At 39.2% G+C, this 25812-nt stretch overlaps 2 protein-coding genes across 5 annotated transcripts; one reads left to right on the top strand and one right to left on the bottom strand.

Moving 5' to 3' along the window:
* Positions 1 to 528: 528 nt before the first annotated feature.
* RAN (RAN, member RAS oncogene family) lies at positions 529 to 4274 on the bottom strand (the record flags this gene model as incomplete). Its single annotated transcript, XM_082007529.1, has 6 exons — positions 529 to 941; positions 1051 to 1221; positions 1775 to 1962; positions 2997 to 3122; positions 3216 to 3300; positions 4239 to 4274. The coding sequence occupies 6 exons, from the start codon at positions 4272 to 4274 to the stop codon at positions 897 to 899; spliced, it is 651 nt and encodes a 216-aa protein (XP_081863655.1). The 3' UTR covers positions 529 to 896.
* Positions 4275 to 9382: 5108 nt separating this feature from the next.
* On the top strand, positions 9383 to 25108 carry STX2 (syntaxin 2; the record flags this gene model as incomplete). Of its 4 annotated transcripts, none has more annotated exons than XM_082007917.1 (10): positions 9383 to 9412; positions 15182 to 15253; positions 15751 to 15850; positions 17338 to 17412; positions 18393 to 18466; positions 18671 to 18779; positions 20278 to 20351; positions 20463 to 20600; positions 22033 to 22143; positions 23708 to 23797. In XM_082007917.1, 10 exons carry the CDS (start codon positions 9383 to 9385, stop codon positions 23795 to 23797), a joined length of 873 nt encoding a protein of 290 aa, XP_081864043.1. The 4 variants fall into 4 exon arrangements, with proteins under 4 accessions (XP_081864043.1, XP_081864044.1, XP_081864042.1 ...); XM_082007918.1 differs by lacking the exon at positions 23708 to 23797 and adding an exon at positions 23495 to 23578; XM_082007916.1 differs by lacking the exon at positions 23708 to 23797 and adding an exon at positions 23495 to 23578 and having other exon boundaries at positions 9383 to 9418.
* Positions 25109 to 25812: the final 704 nt, after the last annotated feature.

Here is a 25812-nt window from a genome sequence, read left to right as displayed (position 1 = left end):
TTGTTTCATCAGCTATAGTTCTACTGAATGATGTTCCATGCAAAGATACAGCTTTTAAATCACCTAACAGACCTAAATGCCATTTGTTTCCGGCTACTAAGAATACAGAGCTCTGTGAAGGCATACTGTAGAATATATTGAAAGTTAGAAAGTTGAGAGACTGTATCTAATGGTAGCACATATGAGCTGAACTACACACTTCTCTCAAGACATGTGCAGACCACACACATCCCCATTTGCATGGCAATGTTGATCCAGTCACACTTACCAGTCAAGTGTTCACTGCTTTAGTTTTACCTGGCAGTTAGTTCAGCTTTCCTCAGGTGCTTTAATTATATGCTTCAGGAAATCAAGGGAAGGTAAACTGTTAGCTCTGATTTAGCAAAAGGAGCATACCATGAGAAGCAGTAAGGAAAAGGAGAACAGAGAATGAGAAATGCAGTAGACAAAGTATTAGCCTCAACTGAAGAGCAGAGGACACTCTGAAGAGTTTTCCTAGCAATGCACAAAAGTTCACTTGCTTAGAGATACTCGAAATACAACTTTATTATCTAAACAAAAAAGAATGGGAATGACAGAAACAAGATTTACCACTTAACACTCTGATGTGACTGCAGCAGTCTTATATTTGAAACTCAAAAGGGGAAGTAATTGCAGTCCAAAAAACAGCTAAATACGCAGGTCCAAAATATGAAGGTTTTTTCATTTTGTTTTGGTTTTTTTTTTTTTAACTGCCACATTCACTCCGAAGCCCATTCATCTCTTTCAGCATCCCAAAGATTAAGCACATGTTCTGCTCAGCTAGATAATAAAGTGGCAAACACGCTGCACCACTGACATCACAGGACAGTTGCCTATAAAACTAGACTTCTGACGCTGGGCTCCAGCTTCATCCCTCACAGGTCATCATCTTCATCTGGCAGTGCAGTGGTTTGAGCAATCTGGAACAAAGGAGTTACACTTAAGAACTGTTTTTCAGTTATTCACTCCAGGAGTCCAAACACAAGTTTACCAGGCAGCCGTTTGACCTTTGTGCCCTCTCTCACTTACCTGTAAGTCTTGCTCATACTGTGCTGCCAGTGCTGGGTCCATAACAACTTCAGGTGGTGCAAGAGCAGGCATGGCAACAAACTCCAAGTTAGGATCTCCAATTAGCTTTCTAGCAAGCCAGAGGAAAGGCTTCTCAAAGTTGTAGTTACTCTTAGCTGAAATGTCATAATACTGCAAAAGAGTACACATTATACATTATTAAAAGACACCTCTAAATGGAGACAAGATTAACATGCACATTACCAGCTCTACTTTTACCTTAGTATTCTTTTTGACTACATGACCTCTGTTTATGGTCTCAGAAACAGTTATGATGTAAGTATCTAGAAATGTGCAGTTTCAGGCAAATACAAAGAAGCTTACAATTGAAATGCAAGGTATCCAATCTGATAAGAGATGCAGCTTTCAGAAGGCAACAGTGCATCTATCGTTCTCCTGTGACTATCTACTTTAGTCTCACTTCTGTTGCATCTGAAGATACTGAGGAGTGCAAGCCAAATGCACACAAGCTCTTTAAGAACTTCTCATAGCTTCTGCTCAAGACCAGCAATGATAATCTTTAACATCACCACTTCCCTAAAGTTAGGTTCAAGTGGCAAAGAGGATGTGAAGTTGCACTGTTTAGCCTATAGTGACAAAGCCAGAACACTCGATTACTGCATAGAACCCAATTGCAGTCAACAGACCCAACAAATTTGATTCCTACAGACTCATGCCAACATACCTGGAGATTCTTCTTCCTGTGGAAGACAATGGATTTTGCCTTGACTTTTCTGTCCTTAATATCCACTTTGTTGCCACACAACACTATAGGGATGTTTTCACATACTCGTACCAGATCTCTGTGCCAATTCGGTACATTCTTGTAAGTAACTCTTGATGTTACATCAAACATTATGATGGCACACTGAGCTGTAAGAAAAGAATAGTCAAGAGTTACAACAGAGTAAGCACTTGCTTGTAAGATGGGAGAGAGAAGAGGAACCCATAGAAGTCCCACATTAGAGTCAATAGTCAGCATTAACTTCCCTTTCAGCTTTACAGTTCTGAGATCTGATGTTCTGTTCAACACACAAGTCCACAGAACCCGGCCCATGACCATATCCTGTTACATCTTTAGTGCCCATTATTGATAAAGCTAGCTGGTCTTCAATGCAACTGTCCCACTTGAGTAACATGGTGTTGCATGGCATGAGAATACACATGGATTACAAACATCAACTTTGATTTACACAAATACTTGACAGAAGTTCATTAACACCTATTTAACTAATCTTAGGCATCTATCGAGGCTTTGAGGTAGGTTGAGAGCTTGTAGTCCACATCTCAGGATGCCCTTGTCCAGAACAGTTTTTCAAAGAACATGGGGGGCTTGACTCGGTCCTGCTACTTCTAAAGGAAAAGCAAGTGTCAAACTCTAACAACCCCTTGCAAAATTCTGAAGATATGAAGGTAACAGAGCTTGGCCAAGCAGAACATAAGGCTGTTCTGCTACATCATCAGTACTTCTTTAGAAAGACAACTAGACTGTGACACAAACATGTACAACTTCATGATCCTATCTAAAATTTCAAAGCTTGTGTGTGCCAAGTCCTGCCTCAGCACAATACATTAATACAGATATAAACTTGTACTAACTGAAGCACATACTTTCCTCTTAACCACTGAAATTCATCAGCAATATCTTGTTACTTAAGATGGACCATGACTCTTCATTAATATCAAAGCCTGCAATGGCATACTGGAACACAGTCTTTGAATATTCCTACATCAGTGCATGTTGCCCAGGAAAGGAAATTATTGCGTCTACATGAAAAATTTGAAAACCCAGAAACCAGATCATTACTGCAAGCCACAGTGACAACTTTTAGAGTGGCCAACATGAACAGAAAGAAAGATTTACTTGTAAGAGGTACAGAATACTCCCACACATACACACATCTTACCTTGGATGTAATAGCCATCTCGCAGACCACCAAATTTCTCTTGGCCAGCTGTATCCCATACATTAAATTTAATAGGGCCTCTGTTAGTATGGAACACCAGAGGATGAACTTCAACACCCAGCGTTGCTATAGTAATAAGAAAAAGCAGTGCTCTTAGCAAGTCATGAATTGCACTTCTAACTGTAACATATTAGATTTCAAACCTATCTTCAGACGTACCTACATACTTCTTTTCAAATTCACCAGTCAAATGACGCTTTACAAATGTCGTTTTACCAGTGCCACCATCACCAACCAGGACAAGCTGTTGATAGATAAAGGCAAAAAAGTCAGAGCAATACACTTCTAGAGACATTTATTGGTCATTTTAGTGTAAATACTAATTATCACTAGAACGACCTTAGTCCTACAAGATGCTGTAAACAAAAGACTGAATTCCTCTTTAAGTGACTCTTAAGGGTACTAGAACCCAATTTGTTAAGCCCACCATGCTATTACTCTAGTCAGACTTGTCTTGTTCCTATAGCTGAAGAGTACAGTGCACTGTTGATATAGTTCTACTAAACTAGAAGTAATTGAATTGTGGCTATCTAGGTTTCTCAACCTGAACATGACCACATTTAGAGCAGAATTCATTCAAGTATTCAAATTTGAGAAACCCACCATAATCTTGCAATCAAAAGAAGAAACCCAAACAAACCCCAAACAACTGCACTACTAACAGTTGGAATACTCTAGCCAAAGTATTGCAAGACACACAAGTAACAACCTTCCACAAAGCAGTCTTAGGAACTTCTGGCTGTTAAGATAACAGCAAACAAAGAAAACACATAAAACACCAGAAAACCCTGATCTGAAACATTTTAAGCTGGGTTTTTTTTTTCCCCTAAACTATTAATACACAACAGAAAACAGACTATTCTAATTCACTCTAAGCACTTCTTGTTGTGAACATCACCTCTGAAACTTAAAAATCATTCTATAGGCAAAGCACCACTAAAATTTATTGTGCTAAACTACAAATAGGATTAGACTGACACAGCGCAACAGTCTTTTTGTACAAGTTATATGCAATACTACAATAAACTAATTGCACCATTAAGGAAAGACCTGCACTTCAAAACCAACCCTACATCCACGTTGGCACTCGAGAGTCGCTCGTGCTACTTTTCTACTGAAGGGGACGGACACGGACACACACACACACAAACAAACAAGAAACAAAACGAACTACTCCCTTACCTTAAACTGCACTTGGGGCTCTCCTTGGGCGGCCATGCTGGGTCTGCAGGGGAAATGGCAGCATGTGAGCTCACAACAGCCGAGCCGATTACAAGGCCCAGCCGGAAGGGGCCGGGCGCCCTTGTCGGTTCCCAAACCGCCTCCTCAGGCGCGTGCTCTGCGCGCCAGTCACCGCCGCCGGCGAAGAGGCCAAGGCTCAGCCCGCGCCGCCGCTCCCCCCCCGCGCCCAGTAACTCGGCGCGCGCGGTCCCGGGCCCATTCATGAGGCAGGAAGCGCCTCCACGTCGCCCCACATGCGGCGGGAGTGCGCGCGGTAATGGCGGCGGCACCTCCCCGCCCACCTCTGACGCCCCGTAACGGTAGGCTGCCGCCGCGCCCGTGAGCTTTGGGGCTCAGATACGGAGAGCGCGAGCTGTGGCCTCCAGAGGACACCGCAGCGAAGGCCGACTCCGGCCTCGCTCCACAGAGCGCCCACTCCAACCCGCCCACCACTAGCACCCCGTCCGTCGCGAGAGCCCACCTTCCGGCCGACAGAGCCCAGGGCGAGTGCTCCGAGGGTCCTCGGCGGAGGTTTCCCCCGGCCGGGCCTCAGCCTCCCCTCAGCCCCCACCAACGGGCCTACTGCGCCCGCCCCGAGCCACCATGACTGAGCAGCGCGCGCCACCTCCCCTCCCCCCCGGGACTCGGGCCGTTGGAGGCTCCACTCCACTCCTCCCCCTCCATCTCGCCCACCCTTTTAACTGAGCCAGAACAAGGTGCAACTCCGGCCCTTCCACCGCTCCCGCTCCGCGGGGCGACGGGAGAAGGGGCTCCACACAAGCCAGGTATCACAGCCATAGCACTCGCTCAGGCCCAACCTCGCCTCTCTGGAACCCAACCCACCGCCTGCCCCCACTCCTGGCGACTGTTATCGCTGACCGCCACCCCCCCCCCCACGCCTGTTTTAAAGCGATCACGCTTCCCTCCAGCCGCTCCCAGACGGAAGAGGAGGGCACCCCGACCCCGTTACCTTTCACGGGGCTTCTCACCGCGCCGCTCCCCTCAGTGACTGGGCGCTGGGAAGATGGCGGAAGCGTGGTTCAAATACCCGTAGAGCGACGCCGCGCGGCCACGGGGAGGGGGAGGGGCCGGCCGTCACGTGGTAAGGGGCGGGCGGGAGAGAAGCAGGCGCGCGGCTCTTGCGGCAGTTGTTCCGCTGTTGGCGCTGGCCGTGAGGCGCCTGTGTCCCGCGCGTGGACGCCTCGCCCCGGGTGGCAGCGGCCCGGCGACACTTGGCCCTTCTGATCGCGGGCTGTAGCCGCACGGCCTTCCGCCCGACGCCGGCCCTGCGTGCCCCCGGTCTGCCGCGGGGGCTGAAGCCCTGGCTGCAAGGGCCAGCTGGTGCTGTGAGCCGGCCAAGGCTGAAGCGGAGCCGCTCAGGGAGCCCGGCAGCCTCCCTGTCTCACCATTAAAATCGAGATGGTTTTAGCCTGTAGGATCAACTAGTCAGCTGATGGTACTCGTTCTGCAGACGAAGTTTAGAAATTGGCGTGTGGTTACTTAGAAAACCTATTAAACTGCCTCCAGCACGGTTTAATAAAGTGGTCTTTAAAAGCAGCGGGAGGGTTCAGTTGAAGAGCTTTCAGGTAAAAACGGCTGCATTCAAAAGGACTTTACTCAAACGTACCTCACGGCCATTATTTTCAGTTCTACATACAAACTGATCTGCATTCACTAGAGACTGCTTTAATGAAAGTAAGAGCTGTGGTGTAAGCCCTAGGTTTAGAATCGTTCTCAAAGCTCTCAAGTCCAAACTTCAGTACCAGGCAGTTCAAAAACTGACTTTCAAAGAACTTCTGTGTTTTGCATACATCTATAAATACCAAGTTCATGCATTCACACTGATTTTTAAGATCTCAATTTTTTTTTTTTACTCCAGTATACTTAAAGAACTTTTATGTGGTCTGCACAATGCCTGTTATTGCACTCCAGGATCTGGAATAAATAAATAAATGATTTTTTAAAAATATCTCTAGATTGAATTAACATAGAAAGGAAGGTGATGTATACAAACATAGCTTATTTCTCCTTCATTTTCTACAGACATAGATGCAATGTATACGTGAAGTTTTACAAGAGTGGCTGCACTGTGCTGTAATTTTCGCTTATTTGATAGCATTAATGCTAATGCAAATGTTGCGTAAGATTTCCTTTGTTGGAAAAATCACTGCCTTGTTGAACTTGCCTTCCCTTTTTTGGACGAGTTGGATTTGTGGGTTTTTTAGCATTTTTGCTGATTGCCTCAAGGTGTCAGGAAGGGTATTTTTCTGAATATGTAACCCATCTCCAATTTTTCTCAGCACAATGCTATCTTTATAAAACCCTTGTGAATTCCACCTCTCTTCTTGACAAATAGGCATGCGTTTATAAATAGGAGCCCATAAAGCCACATTAGTGGAGTTTGGCAGCTTTTAATAATATGAACATTTCCAGGGGAAAAAAAAGCAATCTGTAACTGTGTATAGACACTCAGTGTAATATAGAAACTTCTCAATATTGTTATAAATTTATTAGTAAACTATTTTTTTCTGCAAACAAAATGGTAATACTATCTGACACTTTACTTTGGAATAGTTAAAATAGATTTGTAATTAAAAATCTATCATAGCATTTGAGCTCCTGGCAAATATTATAGGTGTTACGAAGATAAACTACTACGTGGAATCTAGTTCTTATCATCTGTTTTATCATTAAGTTTAAGTATGTGTTCAGTTCAGAGGATCCACAAATAACCCCAATTCAGCAAAGGCAGCAAAACACTTCCAAGCACTCATCAGCAGTGTCAGATCTCTGTGTAAAAGATTACAGTCCATAAGATATCACCAGGTAATCAGCAGAATAATTACTTTTAAAAGATCTTCAAATTTCCTATATCTTGACTCAGGTCATCTGTGAACAAACTTAGCAACTCGCTGAAGCAGATAAATGCACAGAGTAAAAGGCAGCCCTTACTAAATAAGTGTGTGAATATGCAAATGAGGAATGGCACAAAAGGTAGTAACGGAGATAAAGAGAGGCACAGAGCTAAACAGCACGCTTGAATATAACTGCTATGTTGGCAGGAAGCAAGCTCATTCTGTAACTGTAAAAGAAGGCAACAATATATGCAGGCAAGCAATGAAAAGGAACATAATTGTACTTCCCAGTTAAAGAGGTGATTGCGGAAACATCTCTGGAACATGAGCTCAGGCAGGAATGGAGGTCTGCACACTAGTCTTCGAGGCAACACCGGAAATTACACTAAAAGGTTTGAAGAGGAAAGTAGTCACTTTCACCATGGATAGGTAAAAGGAATCATACAGTAGCAAAATTCAATAAAAATATGTATTCAAAAGACAAACTTTATTCATTTTTTCACCAAGTAAAACATGCCTGTTGCTAGTTTTTGTTAAGAGACTACTCTCTTGGGAGATACGCATTTACTAAGTCAAAAATTAATCACAGATTCACAGAATCATTAAGGTTGGAAAAGACCTTTAAGATCATCGAGTCCAACCATCAACGCAACACCACCATGCCCACTAAACCATGTCCTGAAGTGACACATCCACACATTTTTCGAATACTTCCAGTGATGGTGACTCCACCAATCATGAAGGGCAGATGTAGATCTAAATTTTTTCAGGAAACAAAAAAATCAGCAATTTACTGTCACTAACGTGGCTTACATTGCTCCTTCAGGATCTTTAAATTCCTGATCCAGCATTGGAATAAAATTCTTGAAATACATGGGGAAAATTATGCTTTGGATTATTATGCTCAGTATCCAAAAGTAACGTTTTTAGAATTTACAGATGCTGAACGTGTCATCTAGAAGATGAAGTCTATATATGGTAGAACTGAGATACTAATAATTACAGGTAATTGACTATAGTCTGAAGTAATACTTTTTAGGAAGCACCTAAGAACATAATACTACTGAGGATTTTCTGCCTTCCATAGTATGTGCATGCTCTAGTTCCTAGAAACTCCCAGGCTTTTAAGACATACCTGTTATACGGATTTCGGACTTCAGCAAAGTTTTGGTGTTTTACTGGAGCCCTAAACATCACTAACGGGCAACATTTGTCAACATGTTTTAGTTGATGAGTTAAAGGATACGGGTCCTCTTCTGCTCCATGGAATGGGAGCATGCAGCTTTCTTTTAATTGCCAGTCGTGATACAAATCACTCTTAGCTATTCTGTGGCTGAACACCAGGCTGCAAGCCATAGCTTAATATTATGAAATGACAAAGGGGTGCATCTGTGGCCCGTGATGGGCAAAGGTGTCAGCAAAGAGAGGACACAGTCTGCACACTTTTTGCACTAAACATGAATTACATGAAGTCCAGTTGCAGCCTACCCACATCACATACCAGAAAATAATTAAGTAAAATTCAACTAAAAAATAATAATCATATCACAACTTTTTACAACTTTTTCTCTCATGATAGTATCCCCAAATCGCGAGTATTATAATTTCTTGTTGAGATATGTCTCACAGCACTGCTTCCTCGGGATGGGAATTTCCTTGTAGGTACCTGTGGTACGGTTTGGACACCTCAGTTCTCCAACACCATTTCTCTCCTTTGAAGCGCCCCTCAAACCCCTGTCTGGCAACACTCTGCTCAGTCATACCTTCCTCACCGCTCTCGCACGCTGCTTCGCAAATACCAGCGCAGCTGCCCGCTCTTCCCGGGCGCAGCTGAGGCGCTACCTCTGGACCGCGGCACAGCTCCTCCCGCCCAAGCAGCCGGCCCCACGCTGACGTCAGCAGCGCGAGCCGGACTCCCCAAGGGGATGGTTGCCGCGCCCGCCCGCTCCGCACGGCGCCACCGGGGCGCGTACTTGTCCCCGCCCCTTTCCCCGCATGCGCGGCGCGGCCTGCGGTTGCCGTGACATTGGGCGGGGGCGAGGCAGCAGCCCCTGGCACCGCGGAAGGAGAGCGCGGAGGTGGCGCGGCTCTACCGCAGTGCCCGGCCGAGTGGGGAGGCAGGGCGGGAGCGAGGCGGGAGGGGGGAGGAGGCGGTGGCGGCCCCGGTGACAGCGGGCCGGGCGCGGGTGGCCCTCCAGCGAGCAAGGAGCAGCCGGGGAAGCTTCGGGGAGGCGCTGAGCCGCTGCGGGGATGAAGGACCGGCTGGCCGACCTGGCAGAGGTGAGGGTGAGGGGCAGGTCGGGAGCGGCGTGGCCGGCGGGGCGAGCACGGGAGAGTGGGGAGGTTCCCGGGGGAGGGTGGCGGGCGGTGCCAAAGACGGCGGAGTGCAGGGGGGCCGAGGGCCGCGCGGGCCGTTACCGCCGCCTGAGGTAACGGTCAGCGGCGGGGAGGTTGATGTTCCGCCGCGGCGTCCGCGTCCCGCGAGCAGGGGGGCTCCGGCTGTTTTCCAGTTCCCTTCACTGGGAGGGGGCGGTTTCCCCTGGGAGCCGGCGGGCGCGTCGCCGCCCGGGGATCTGCCTGCGAAGTTCAGGCTCCTCCGATTTTTACAAATAACCTTCCCTCGCTTCCTCCTGACCTCTGGCGCGTTTCAAACGTTAACGTTCTGAATGGCAGATAAACTGGATAATAATTATGGTTGCGGAGTGCCCATGGTGTAGTGGAGTTAACTGCTTGGGAACTGTTTAACCGGTACTGCGTCAATGAAGCTAGCCGCAGATTTTATTTTCTGCGTGTTTACAAAATGGTAGCTGGTTATGTTTATACGCTCTTTTCCTTTCCCTTATTTGTGCTTTGAAAACAGTATACTAAAAAAGAAGGGGGAGTTTGAGGGAGTTTGAGTTTACCGTATCTGTCTTGAACGGGATATGGCTTGGTTAAAACAAAAGGATACTTGGCTTTTTTTTTTTTCCCCCCCCTGAAATGAAATGGAAATGGAGAGCACACAGGAGTTCCTGTGATAGTCCTAGGACCCCACATGTATGTAGAAGTTGGCCTGTACTGAGCTGCATGCAGGTTTGGGGCTCATTCATCTTAAAATTAAGTCTGTATCTTCTGGATCACAACATACATTTTGGAAGCTCCATCTTTAAGTGATGGAATTACCAGTCTCTTAAGGTTCCTCTCCAAAAGGATAAATTGGCATCTGAGAAGTTTTCACATGATTAGATTACCATATCTTTACCAGGAAAGATGTTCCAGAATCATGCCGGAAAGATCTGTCCTTTCTTTCAGTTATACTTCTTCCCCTTTCCTATTTCTAAACATGTCCAGGTTTTAGGAATATGTGCCAGATTTCAGTGATGGTGCACGCTTCCCAGAAAGAGGAGGGAGCAAATGGTGATCTGAACTTGCTTTTTAATTTATAGTCTTAAATATATAGGCTGCATTTTCTCTGAGGGGAAGCAGCAGTGGTCTTTTTAATTAAAAAAAAAAAAAACCCACAAACAAACCCCTACCCCCCCCCCGATATTGTTAGAAGTTTTTAAAGCAACATAGAGGTTTTTAGCCAGCTTTAGTATTTGACATCTGAAAACATTACAGTACTGCAGCAAGCTACTTCCTGAACTGAAACATTACTGCAGCAAGCTGCTACTTTAAACACAATGGTCAGTATTGCTGAAGGGCTTCATACATTCATCAACATAATTTTCACTGCCTCTAGAATTAACAAATAGCTTAGAGACTTAAAATTGAAGTTTTCTTCTAACTAGAAGAAAATATTTGAACATCAAATTAAGGTAGACGTTACTGAAGAACCAGTCTCCATTTTATCACTTAAAAGTGTGTAGCTGGCATGAAGTTTGCAAAAGTTGCATACCGGAGAGAGATGGCTTTTGTAAAACTTGATTTCCACAGGGAACTCACAGAAGTAGCAACTTCCATCTTGTGTCTTTATCTGAAATATCAAAAAAGATTATGATTTTGTGAAGTGATTTTTTTTTTTTCCCTTTACTAGTATAAATGCTTTGAACAGCGATCCTTGGTCATACATAGGCAAGATTGCTTTGAAAAGGAATAAATAATCTGAAGAAATAATGTATTAACATTTATTTGCCTATTTTCCAAACTGTTTCAGTTTGATTACTGTAGTTCCATTGTATTTTATTTGGCTAAATGATTAAGTGAAGAGTAGAGCATATACTTTGTGCTTTTTGAACGGGCCTGGGCCTGCAAAATCTTCGGGAATAACTATGCCTTGCCTCTTTCCCTTAACACAAGACTGCCATTGTGTATTACTTTGGTTGTACCTTACATGTAAGTTCCATCCACCCCATCTCCCACAAAGACCCAATGTAGTACACAAGGAGTTTAAAAGATCCTACTACTTCAGCTAGTCTACGCTGACATGTTTTAGCAAAATACTGTATTTCCTTTACTAGAAATGTAGGTTCAAGTTTACATGTCCTCATTTATGTGTTCCTGGATTTTATGTGACAGTAAGCAAACTATTTTGTCATTAAAAGTTTTAATGTTTTCCTAGATTTCACTTTATAAAGAAGAGGCAGAAATGTTACTATCAATGTTTGTAGTCCATTAACATAAAATTATAACTTTTTGATACTCTTTTTAATACACTGTATTTAGGCAGTTAAAACAGTGCAAAAACAGTTGCTGGAGAAAGCAATTGTTGAAGACACGCAGTTTATATAGCTTTCAGATAATGTTGCTTCCTCTCATTTTCTAGCTAGAAAAAGTCCTGTAAAGTACGTGCTTCTTCAGAAGGTAGCAACCATAATTGTATTTGTCTACTTCTAGGGGATTATTTTAATGTCCTTTCTGTTACTCTAAGCAGGCCAAAGAGAACTTCTTTTGGCTATTTGAGTTCTCCTTTAATGCAGTTAATTGGACAATCGATCAAATCCCAGGCTGGTTTTAGTTATTTTGAGCACAAATGAGTGTAAGATAAAAAGAAGAATAAAAGTCTCTCACTGATACAATACACTGTTTTCAGCAATGGTTGATAGTAGATATTTGGGAAGAAAAAAAAACAAACCAGGGCAAGTACATAGCAGTGATCATGTAAAATATTCTTGCAGCCTTCCATGGTTTGCTGGTCACGGATACAAGTCCATCTTAAAATGACTTAAAAAGAGCTGGAGGATCTGTGTTCAGATGCTCAGTTCAGCACATTCAGCCAGTGTCAGATATTAAAAACAGATGTCCTTTTAAACATCTGTTAATAAAACTCATTCAGGCTTTTTTGTTATTGTTGTTAAATCATTTAAGAAAGAGGTAAGATGTAAACCTTCTCTACTTAAGTGTGATGTATTAGATCCAAACTTTGGGGTGCTTTGTCCATATGGCACAAAAATTACCTTCTTGTTATATGCTGACATGGATGCAGAGCTATCTGTTGAAATCTATTTTTCTTGCTTGATCCGTGAATCATTTTAACTACATGCTTTTAATACTTCTTTACTCTTGGTTGTTTCTAAGGATATCTTAGACATAACCTTTGAAAAATATGTTTATATTTGATTTGTAGGGGTTTTTATTTGTATTTTTTTGTAACTATTAGGATAGCTCCTGCTTGGAGCTGAGAAATTATACTGAATATCTGGATTCTGTCATAAAAACCAACTTCTGAGGTAACTTGATATATTTTATAAGTCTGTGAATGTTTATGGAGTTGTATGGCCCAGACTTTCTGTCCCAAGGTCAAGGTATGAGCTGCAAACAGACTTCATTAGATTGCTCTCGGTGTTGACGTGAAACTTTTTATTGTTTTTTCGTGATACTGCTTATACTGGGGAGGTAAGGTCTAGGAGAATCAATATGTTTCTGCTAAACTTGAAGATGAAAGTGAGTTCTTGGATGAATTGTGTGCTTGTCAGAAGAAGGTGCATTACTTAAGTTGAAAAGAGTTAGCAAATAAGCTGTATTTTAGGTAAGTGATGATTTAGGAATGTAGAGAACAGATTGACAAGTTATAAGGTGTCTCAAGTGCTGATGTTCAAAGTAGGCTGTCCATAAATCCTCTGCAGCATCTGTCAGTGGTGTCATTGCAACCAAATGTGAGTGTGAAATGGATGTGGAACTGGCTGCAGGGAGGGTCACGATGATTGCCTCCTTCCAGCCTGGCATCCACAACCAGGACTTTGGAGTAAGATTTCTGTATCTTTCATTTGTTTAAGATTCGCTGAGGTGTTTAATGTTTTACTAAGATCTTCTGACCAAACTGATAGCGGGCAGGCTGAGTCTCTTAGCTGATGCTACAGTTTTCATTATTTTTAGTTCAGTTAACTAAATAGATGGTGTGGTTATAAATAATTAGATTATTCTTTACTCAGTAAATGTAAGCAGAAGGTGTTCTTTTACATAGATAATGAAATTAAATGTCTTTAAAGGGTAACTCATATTAAATATTAACTTACAACTGGTAGCTTTATACCACTGCAGTCTCTGGTATGGGTAAAAGTTGGGTAACTTCATTTGGGCACAGACTTCCTTGCTTATTTGTATTAAACAAGACTGTTCATTGATTACAATCCCGAAGGACAGATTGTTTGATACTGCATTCTAGCAATCATCTTCCCAAAATGAGTAGCTATAAAAAGTCTGTAATGACACACAGCACTATGAGTGAGTGGAGGCTGGTCCAGGAGAGTAATAACATCTGAATTCCTTTATTTCAGTTGAGGCATTATGGTTCCTCCGAGCATAAAAAAACCAGATGATTTCTGACAAACATATTGTCATAGGACTTTAAGCACTCCCTGAATTTGCAGGAAAGGAACTTGTCACAAGGTACAAGGACTAACTTTCCTTGAAGATTTGCAGCAGTCTGAGTAGATTTTGATGTGTAGATTATCACTGAGTATAACCTTCTTTATTAGATAATAGCAGTATTTGACATTGGATTAAACTGCAGAATTGTCATGCAAATAATACACATCTCGCTTAATTTAATAAAACCAGAAACAAAGGGCTTATTGGGTAGTAGGATCGGGGCTTAGGAGCACAACATTGGTGTTTGAAGGTCAAAGGCAGAGGGGCTTGTAAGAAAATAGGAGTCTTGAACATAAAAATCCCTTAATGTTACCTATCTTGTAGGTTTTTTCCTAACAAATAGCCCATTGAATTTATAGTAGAATAATATTTTGTCGTACTTTTGATTTGATGCAGTTCAAACAGTCTGTGCTCTACAGAGGGAACTAGAGAACATGGGACCTGGAAGTCTTTTGTCTTTATATGATGCATGCTAATTCTCTCTTCCTTTGAGCAAATTTGTATCTCAGTTACTGTCAAGATCCATATATTCTGCTGGACCGGCTCAAGGGTTGGGGAAGTGTGACTTGGGGAACATATTGGGCTGTGCACCTTGGAGATCTGTGAGAGTGTCAACCTGAGCTTCTGCCTCCTTGGCTGCTATTTTAAGGGTTTATCAATTATGTAATGCTTGTATAGTTTAGTGAAGCATAATTATGTCTAAAGTGGTGTGGAATGTCAGCCTAGAAAACACCCAAGGGCAAAATTAGTAAGTGGATGTTGATAGCTTTTTGTTCTACCTTTCATTGGATGTGTAGTTCGTTACATCACAAGTCAGTTGTCAGCACCCTGCTGAGTATTTCTTTGAGAGAGCTTGATTTACTGTTTCAGTAAACCAAATAACATTTTCAGTTCCTGTGGGACTTACCATGGAAGCATCTTTGTGCTGCGAGAGAACATTTATATGCAAAATTGTATTCTAATGATTTTTGACAGGTAATGAAAACTGTGACATTGCTTACAGACTGGTTCTGTCCTGAAATTGTTTACAGAGGAGTATGTGCCTTAGCATTCACCACTTTGTGGTAGTCAGATGACTTTCTTTGACCTCTCTTTATTTGGTTTGAGATTACCGTCCTCAGAAAGGAAAACTTACTGTTTTGGACTTTGCAGACTGTTGACATAAATGTGTATGTGGTAGCAATGTGGAAGAAGTTGTAGTTTGTTTCAGAACAGTATCCTGAGTTTTATTTCATAGATTTGTTTTGTTATCTTTTACAGTGTAAAGGAAATGAAGATGGGGAGACAGTTGTTATTGAAAAAGACATTTTTATGGATAACTTTTTCCAACAGGTAAAGTTACAGTTTTCACCATGCATTAAACACTTCGTTTTCTCTCTGTGCCTTTTCATTTCTGTAATCGGGTTTAACGTTTCATCCACGTACACCCTCCAGTATGCTTTGTAGTGGTATGCCAAATTGTGTTAGTTGGTAATGCTTTTGCTTGTTTCTTTCAGGGTATTTTCTGTCTTTACTGCAAAGAAGTGTTTTTAACTCCATGTTGACAAGGAATTTGCATATAGAGTTTTAAAATATATTTTATTAAGAATAGCAACGCTTATGTTTTTGGCTATACAGAATATATTTGCTTCTAAGAATACCATTTTTTCTTTAAAAAAAAAAGTGCAAGCTGTTCAAATGTTTCACTTTTCTGCTGAGATTTCTGTCAGATATTTATAAAAGTTGCATTGAAATACTTTACAATATTTATTACCAAAGATTTTTTTTCTTTTTAAATCTTTGCCTGGAATTACTCTAATATTTCCATTACCATATTTCTCCTCCTTTAGGTTGAAGAACTTAGAAATAATATAGCAAAAATAGCACAAAATGTCGAAGAAGTGAAGAAGCAGCACAGCATTATCCTGTCAGCACCAAATCCTGAAGGAAGTGAGTATCACTTTTTTTAGATTGCCGAAATGTGTGGCTAGACACTCTGAAATAATTTTATTTGTTTTAGCTATTTATAGGAATAGAACTTCAGGTGTTAAGAATGCAAAGTGTAACACAATTTATTTAAATATTTCCATATTTAATATTGAATTAATATTTTTACTTGCTTATTTCTATCTTTAAGTCTCGTTTGAATAAATACAACAAATATTCTGAAAATGTATCATCCAAACCTTTGTTAGACCAAGGCGCGGTTTAATATGGTATCTTGAGACTGAGAATCTTAGGGACTACTTGCATTTCTTTTAACTAGTGAAAACGTTGAAGTTGTCAACTGAAGCTCGTACAGTAAAGCAATCATCTTCTCATGTTCTTCAGTAGGGGAAAGAGCCTGTCTAACAGCAACGCTACAGCCAGCTGCTTTAGTGGTAATAAGAGTTCCATGCTGGAGCCCTGTTTTTAGAGGCTGTAGCCCCAAAGCTGGAAGTGAAGATGGGCTTTCTGAACAGAGAACTCAAAAGTTTAGGGAACTTATGCAGAAACATGGAACCTTCTCTGTTGTCAGCACTCCTTAGTTCAAGGCGTGCCTGGCTTTGTGGGCAGAGTTTAAAGAAAAGGGAAGAAAAGATGCTGAGATATTTCTGTGGAATGTTGCAACGCTAGCTTAACATTTATCTTGTTGATGAAAGCTGAACTTTGGATGTTAGTTTTTGTTTTCCCCTTATTTTCTTTGTTTATGGATGGGCGTATGTTTGTATTCTTACAAATGATTTTGCAGACTGCTTTTTGTCTTAACAATCATATGCAGTTAATGAATCTCAGGTTTAATAAGGGTTCATCTGATTGTTTAAAATCTGTGGTCTCAGCTCATTTATCAGCTTTTGTTTTGTGCTAAAAATTGTGCTTGTTCATGCATCTGAACTGAGTAGGAACATGACACTGCTTGTAAGTTATGTATGCTTTCGTGAATCTAGTGTCTTAAGTAAACCCAATAACAGAGCTCTAGCTAAGTTCTTCATGAATACTCTGTATAGTATTCTTCTAAAATATAGGCCATGCATGGTACGGTTATGTTAATTGGGGTAAAAGGAATGAGTCCATGATAAACAACAGAACTAAAAAAATGCACGAGAAATGTGTATTTTCACTTGATAGACTTCGGTGAAGTTTAATTTTGACCAGCAAATTAATATTACCCTGAAAGTGTTATGTTAAGAAAAAACATGGAGTATTTTATCACCTGGTTTAGTTGGTGATTTGGCAATAACATTTCCCAAGTGTAAGGGCCTGTCATAAGAAGCAGGAACCTGATAGTATGCTGTTACAAAAATCATATTTAAAATACTTAGGAGTATATTAAACTTCTTCTCTGAATGGTTGTACTGAATACAATTATGAGATTGCCAGGTAGAGTTGTAGATAGTTGCTGGCTTTCTACTATCAGTCATTAGCAGTTTTTTTAAAAAAATAATTTTTTTTTAAAGGAACAAAGGAAGAACTTGAAGAATTAAATGAGGAAATAAAGAAGATCGCTAATAAAATCCGAGCCAGGTTAAAGGGTAAGTTGTGAGGAGAAATAAAACTACTGTCACTTGTAATGATTCAGGATGGTAGCAGTGTTACAAACTTAATGCATTGCAGCTGAAATTCTAAACTTTAAAAGCTCTATTATGTATGCATAAATTGTATTGTACAGCTCTTTTAAAAAAAAAAAAAAAAGCAAGAACCACCTCCCTGCCAATTAGTGTACAGCCCATGTCAGTACCGTCAGTAATGGTATCGTCCTCTACTTTACTCCTCCTTGGTAAGCTTCACCACTGATAAATACCAGGTCTCAGCACTGCCTAGTTTGCAAAACGGGACAAAGAGCTTGCTTGCTTTCAGAAATAATCTAGAAAATTACAAAGCAAAGTAATTCCTCTGTGTAGAAATGTATTCTGCAACTGTAATGCTATTTTTTTGGTGATGATGTTTTGGGAGAAGATTAACTGCCAAAAGACAGTCTCCATGGCATAAATATCTACATAGGGAATTGTTCTAGAGCACCTATTGTATTTTAAGTTTAGACTAGCTAATTTTGCTCTGATTTTCCCCTGCGAGTATGTCTTAATTTTTTAGCGTAGGTTTTTAAATACATTCAGTGCTTTTATGTTACTATATTAAAATTACTATATGCTTTTGTCCTTCCATAAAAACTAGTGTGTGGTGTTTATTGTTTAAACTGTAAAAGCAGCCCGTTTTGTTATAGCTTTTGAAATTTTTCTGGAGCAATAGACAGTAGTGTGACTCTGAGTATTGAAGTAGTTGCTGTGTTTTAAGATCTGTTCCAATTACCAAAATTATTTAAAATTTTTATGTTTACACAGATATATATATATTGCTGCCACCCCCCTTCCCCTGCCTTTGCAATGTTAAACATGTCTATGGGGGCCTTGTACATGAAAAAAGTAATAATTAATAGTATTTACAAAGTAACTGAGTTACACTAATAAATAATTATACCGAATGTTGACTCTCAATATTATTGTATTGTTCCTAGCTATTGAACAAAGTTTTGATCAGGGTGAAAATGCTAATCGGACATCAGTGGACCTCAGGATAAGAAAAACACAGGTATGTTCATACAGTAAGTTCAATGAAAATAAAAGGATGCTAGTAAATCAGAGAATGAGTTTCACTTTTCTGAAATAGTTTCAGAACTTCATGCTCTGTTTTGTTGGAATGTAAATACCACTTTCAGTTGTTGTGCAGTAGTATTTGCTATATCAAAAAAAAATAAACGTTTTTGTTCCACGTTTTTAAATCCTCAAAAAACAGCACTCTGTATTAGCTCACAAGTTTGTGGAGGTCATGACGGAATACAACGAGACCCAAACTCTTTTTCGAGAACGCAGCAAAGGTCGGATACAGAGACAATTAGAGATAAGTAAGTGACCTGAATACACTTTTTTGAAAAGATTAATTGTATTGTTTGTTAGTACCTCCCTTGTTGCTTATTACTTAAAGATGGTACAAAGTCTCAGATATCTTGGACATCTTATCGAAGCATGTGAGGGGAAAGAAACGATTTTATCTCGCTTGGCATAAACTCTGATACTACTTGTCAGAACAGCTGTAAAGAAAATAGAGAAAACTCACTAAATCGTTTCTTTTAGGTTGAAAATTATTAAAGAAAACGCCTTTTTCCTTTGTTTCATGTATTTCCAGTGTTGCAGCTTCAAATGAAACGTTAAGCTGCATTCTGAATATAGCAAGTGTTAGGAAAAGCCATTCCAAAATTAAGATGCTAACCAGCACAGCATCTTTTTTGATGCTATGCCGTTTTTACCAATAAGAATATTTGTTAAATTCAGCTGACATAAAATCAGTGCTGCTGTTAGATGTACTCTCATCATTTGTTGACTGATTCACATTTGACTGATTTCATCGTTGATTATTACAAGGAGTATTCAGAACTACAGCATCTAGCTTGGAAGGAATGTACCTAAAATTAGCCTGTTTTAATATCTCCTGTAAAAGCAAATACATATATTGCTGAAACAGGAAATGCAAATAGAAAAGTTGGCAAATTATAAGACTTCGCTTTTCACGTGCTTCTCAAATTTGTCATTGCCTGTCATGCTAATGGTTCAATTCAGCATTTCAGTGAACTTTATCAGGCAAATTAAATTCTTCTTTAGTTGTATGTTTGAGGGGAGGGACGCTAACACCGCAGGACATGGTTCTTTTAAGTTAATGTTATTACAACCCAATTAGAGCCTTTAGCCTTTCCTCGGCACTTAACATTTTAAAGCAGGTTTTGCGGCATTCTTGGGTGTTAAGATCAGAAAGTAATATTCAAACTGTAACTTTCATCTGATAGGACAGAATTATATAAGTTATTACAGATACTAAATTTATTTTACATGGGAAGAACAGGGCTTTGATCATCTTTTCTATGTGGATTATGAATGTAATCCTGTGTTTGTAAAATCAAATCAATGTGAAGATTTTATTGCCCACACAGTGGTGAGGCAATAAAAATTAGGCGCTAATGTGACATGATAGAATACGTAAATGTTGAATGTTACGTAAATACCCTGTATCTCAATTTCTTCCTCCTGAAGAACACTCCACTTGACAAGGTACATATGTACATTTCTGATCAAACTTCAATCTGACACCACCACCACCGCCACCACCCCCCCAGGAATTCTCCATTGTAGCTTTGAATCTACTTTTGTTTTCTGACTATTACTTGCTATTTGCTGGTTTTTTTCATATGCAAAATGGCACTTGATAATGGCTGAACACTGCATTGGTTTATCCTGAGAAATGCTCAATACAATAATTTTCTTTGAGTTGTCACCCTTCTGGTATGGTAAAATTTTATGTTCAATAATGAATAAGTGATGTTATGTGAAGCACTGTTGTTTTTATCCTAGCTGGAAAGACCACCACTGATGAGGAACTGGAAGAAATGTTAGAGAGTGGTAATCCTTCAATTTTCACTTCTGATGTATGTATTTCTGGTCCAGTTATGTGTCTCTCCCATTCTGCTGCTTCTGCTATTTATAACTATGTCAGGACATACTTACTTATGTCCATATCTTTTTTCATTCTCCTGAAGATTATATCAGACTCTCAAATAACTAGGCAAGCTCTGAATGAAATTGAGTCACGTCACAAGGATATTATGAAACTTGAATCTAGCATACGGGAACTACATGAAATGTTTATGGACATGGCAATGTTTGTCGAGACTCAGGTAAATAAACCAATTCAAACACTATACGTAAGTGGGATTTTTTCCCCCAGTCTTCCTCTTTGAAATACGCAGAAACAATTGCTTATATTCAGATAATACAGATTTAGAGTGGTTTTTAACTGTCATTAGAATGTGTGAAAGTTAAATCACTAAAGGGTTTTTGTTTTGTTTTAGAAAAACGTACAAGCTAGATGCAGTCATAGTATAAGCTTTGAATAACTAAGTATAGACTTTTCAGTTTGATGTACTTAATGTTTTCTTGAACATGCTTATATTGCAATATACTTGAAAGTTTTGTGCATATTTAAGTAAGAACAATTCTGTCCTAGAATCTTTGCTAATATCTTGGGAATTTAGTGTTCTCACAGACATGGTCAAGGACTACTGTGGTAGAATAAAATGTGCCTTAGCAAGGACGTAATGCAACTTGCATGTAATAGAGAGGTATGAATACTGTTATAACTAGCATGGATGTAAAGGAATTGACAAGTCATTCAAGTAATCTCTTATATTCCTAAGCTTTGTTTTGACATGTACCTAAATTTGTTCTATTTGTAGTCTTTACGTACCAATTATCTAAAAAAGTGTTTTTAACTACTGTTCTTAAAATTCTTTGACTTATGCAGGAAAGCAAAAAGAATAATGTTCAGCAGAGAGGCTTTCCTGAAAAGGGCTTTTTTGTTGTTGTTTTTTTAATTGGGTTTTGTTCTACAAGTCGTGTGTTGCTTTGATACGAAATATATAGCCAAGGCAAATTGGTAGCAGTTTTCTTTTGAATTGGAGATGAACAAAAGTTACTTGTGCATCATTCTTTAATGCTTTGCTGTTTACTGCTGCTGATTATTTCTTCTGACGGACAGAAACACAGGTAATAAGACTTAACTGTAATTTTTCACCAATCCTCCATTTCATTACCAAATTTCATTCTTCATGATTAATTTGAAGTTCTTATGTATTGACATTCTAAACCCTCAATTCTGAGGAACTTTTGAAGTTGCTATTATATGTGTGCGTTTTCTTAGATAAATAACTGTTGAACCGTGTGTCAGAATAGTCAATACCCTTTCCCGCTTCCAGGCACGTCAGGGATTTCTGATCTCTTTAGTATGTCATTTGCAGTTTTGCTTGTTAAAACATACTTCACATTCAAAGGTATGTTTTTAGGTGTTCAGTATTTGTTCCTGCAAAAGGGAGAAATATGCCTGCCCTGCCTGTGACTGTTCCTTGTTTGGTTAGAACTTTGAGCCCTTGCTTCTCATTCCCTTTATCCTTTACACCTCAAAGCAGAAAATATATCAGTCACTAATATGCACATTATACACTTGTTTGAAATAATTGTTCATGTTCTATAGCCTTTCTTCTCCTAGGTTCATGAAAGAAGGATACATGGATTTCAGTAATAAAATTTTTTCTTCAAAATTTTCTTTTTAAGGGTGAAATGATCAACAACATAGAAAAGAATGTGATGAATGCATCAGATTACGTGGAACATGCAAAAGAAGAAACAAAAAAAGCAGTTAAATATCAAAGTAAAGCACGAAGGGTATGCTATCTATCTGTAATTGTGTTAGTCAGTATGTTAATTTAGTACAGTATGAGGCAACCTCCAGTCTTAGTTGATTTTTTTGTTCTTGTTGTACTCAGTCCTTCAAGGTAGAATAAATATATACATTTTACTTTTTTGTAGTTGTGATATTTTAAAATAAATTAGAACACATTGTTAGAAATTACTGTATGATAGAGGAAGATTTACCAAAGGATTTTGTGAACAAACCATAATCTGGAAGAAATCAAAACATTTCCACTGTGAATTTTTTTCATAGTTTATATTAAAAATTAATATTACCAGTTGAGGATAGAAACTTCGTGTACTACAAAAATGGATAAGCAATTCATGCACAGCTAAGGCTACGTTCACAATTTTCCACTTAAGTTGTCATTACAGAGTATAAAAACCCCAAAAGAAGAACTAAGATACTATGCTTGTAGATAAAAGAGCCTGTGAATTTATCAACTATCATGATACCTTAAATTATTCAGACTCTAAATAAGCGTAAAGGTATTTGGATCTTTATCACTGGTAAACTTACCTGGACTTATAGCTATAAAATCACCGTGTTAGCAGGAAAAATAAAATTACTGCTGAAGCAGGCTTACTTTTTTTTTTTTAAAAAAAAAACAAACCTCCATCTGTAATTATTCTTTTTACAGATGATAACTACTTTTGTGTTCTTGTGGAAGTGCTAGATTAGGGGGACTTTCCCTCTGGAAGGGGTGTGACCTTAAACCATGACACTCAATTTTGTGGAGGAGTTGAGTTCAAAGTAATATTCAGGCATTTTCCATTGGCATGGAAACTTGTTTTGTGTTTAAGTTTCATTCTTCCCATCAGAAAGCTAAATAACGTATTCTGAAATCAAACTATAAGTAATTTATTTTTGTTTTCTGTAACTGTATGACTGCAGAGTGAATGAACTGTTCCTCTGACGTTTTAATTTCCCCTTTTGAGATGTTGTGCAATTTTGTGAGGCTTTTTACGGTGAGTTGGGTTTGAGGGAATAATATATCTTTATAGAGATAGACGTCTACGTATAGTCAACATACCTGTTATATTTTTAAAATTATTTAAGAAGTGTCAAAAGAGCCCACTTAATGCATTTGTAAATGGTGGTTTTCTCATCTTTGATAACTATGTAGGTATTAATCATACTAGCTTACCTGTAAACACTGTTTAAAAATGCTTATTCTTATGCATGAAAGAGTAGACAGATAAATTTATCTCAATTTGAGAATACTGCAGGCTTTAATAAAAATACGTGGATCTGAAAACTGAAAATAAATGCAAATCTTAATGTGCTTAATAGTAAAATAATACTACCTTGTTTTTTTGACAGAAAATGTGGATAATTATCATTGTGTCATTGGTGTTGATTGCCATAATCGGTCTAATTATTGGTTTGTCTGTTGGTGTTCGGTGATGCTTGGATAACCTCAGCATGCATGACTTCCTGCCAGTGTGGCAGTAAGTAACTAATCAACTAATTTTGCTCCTGTTTTGCTCTGGTAACTTGTATTGTTCTACTAACCCTTAATACCTGTACAGTTAGCGTTGGGGGAGTAGGCTTGAGATGCATGGGAGGATCTTCTCTACCTCTGCCTGCTGTACAAGTGCTATGCATGTGAATGCTGAAAACTGACATCTAGTGGTAAGCTGCTAAATTTACAGAACACAATCACTACAGAAAGCTCATAAACGCAGAAGGAAATGAGACCACAAAGTCCAGTTAGTGTTTCTCAGTCCTTTGAATTTTTTTTAATACTGAAAGTTCACATCAGCAAACAATTTGCACTCAGATATGGAATACTAGTTACACTTGGAACTTTATCGAATGGCATTTTCTACAGTTTTAAGTAGAGCTTTCATAAAAGTAGATGTCTGCAACCATGAAGTTAGCTATTATGCCTTGCAGAACATCCTAAAATGTCTGTCTTTGAAGCTGTTTATATTAATAGTAGACTAAACGAAACAGTGGGAGATAACAATGTATTTGTAAAAGGAAGTCTGCAAAGATTCTGGGATTTTAGGACATAAATTTGAGAATTCTTTCAATCTTCAGATTTCTGCTGCACTAATTACCGTTTCTTGTCGCAGTAACACCTAGCCAGGCTAAGTAGGAAATAGCAGTTAACTCTTCTGAGTCCAACAGAAACTCAACTTTTTACATGTAGTATCCTCAAACTATATATGAAGGGCTGTGAGTGGGATGTCACCTCAGGCAGCTAATTGGGAATTCTGGTTTCTGCACTAACACTCTTTTAAAATTGAAGTTTTTAGTTTTGATGTTAGTTTCTTCTCAGCTTTGGTTTATGGGCAGATACAGGAACTGCTCTATCATTGTTTATAGTCAGAAATACCTGTCCTAACGTTAGACTTTGCGTCTACATAAAATCCTTTTTTTGAACCTTGCAGCTCTTCTGAGCTATTACCTACATAATGTTTTTACTGAGGTTTTATTGAATTCCACTGAGTGTGCAACTGCAAAGGTTTGAGCGAGCTACAAATATTTATCTAAGGAGGGTGGCAGTAAGCAATGTTACTGTACTTAGACTTGACCTTGATAAGTAAATGTTCACTATTCATTGTTTCTGTATGTAATGATACTTACAGAAGTTGAGTATGAGTAGTAACAATTATTCTGTGAAGAAAAATGCAGAAGTGTTAAAGATAGCTCTATCTTGTAACTATGGTTACATGTATGTTAGAAAAGAAAGACTAACCACGAGAAATTGTAACAGTAAGTATTCTTTAAAAAGAAAACACACACAGATTAGATATCAGCAGTATTAATTTTATGTGGCTATGCACGTATGTAAACAGTTCTGTATCTGACAAGGTATTTCAATTTCAACTTTTCTCTCTTTTTTTGCAGAAATTGATGTTCATAATTATATGTGTAACTGTATTGCTTCTGATACTTGGAATTATCCTAGCAACAACACTATCATAGCAAGCACATTACAAGAGTTATGAACCTTCAGAAACTCCAAGCTACATCTTCAGTAAAACCAAACCTTTTTTAATAAATGATGCCTTATACTGTTCCATGATGATGACCTATCGCTAGTGGTTAAAAATGAGAACAAAATCACTCTTAATGTTTACTTATAAGTGAAGATCAGAATGTATGAGGATATGTATGGATTTTCGCCATAAACTATACAATTGGAAGACTGAAACTTGGTCTTGATTGTTTTGAACTGAATTAACTTAGGATTTTTTTCATATCTCAGTGTTACAGACAGTTTAAATAGGGAGTTGAGAGACTATTGAGTTTTGACTGTTTGGCTTTTTTTTCCCGATCGCTAATATAATTCTCATCATGAATTTTAGTACCTTACCAGTGCTGCTGCTGTTAGCACTCTTGTGAACAGTTTTATGAGATGTAGCATTGTCTTTCAAGTGTATTATTTAATCACCTTAACTTGTATAAGCTTTCTACATAAAAATTTTTCCTCCAACAAGTGCTAAAATATTTTAGCCTGAAAAGACTACTTATTTAACTGTCTGCCTATTGCATTACACTTGAGAAGGAAAAAAAAAACATGCAACTTTTTTACACTTTCCAGGTGTGGGTTTTTTGGTTTTTTTTTTTCTTTCAATGTGACTAAGGTTAATTGCTTTGAATATTTCCTTGCCTTTATAGTAACAAGG

Source organism: Phaethon aethereus, assembly GCF_964289735.1.
Source record: "Phaethon aethereus genome assembly, chromosome: 17".
Taxonomy (NCBI): domain Eukaryota; kingdom Metazoa; phylum Chordata; class Aves; order Phaethontiformes; family Phaethontidae; genus Phaethon; species Phaethon aethereus.
This window is presented reverse-complemented; position numbering and strand designations above follow the sequence as displayed.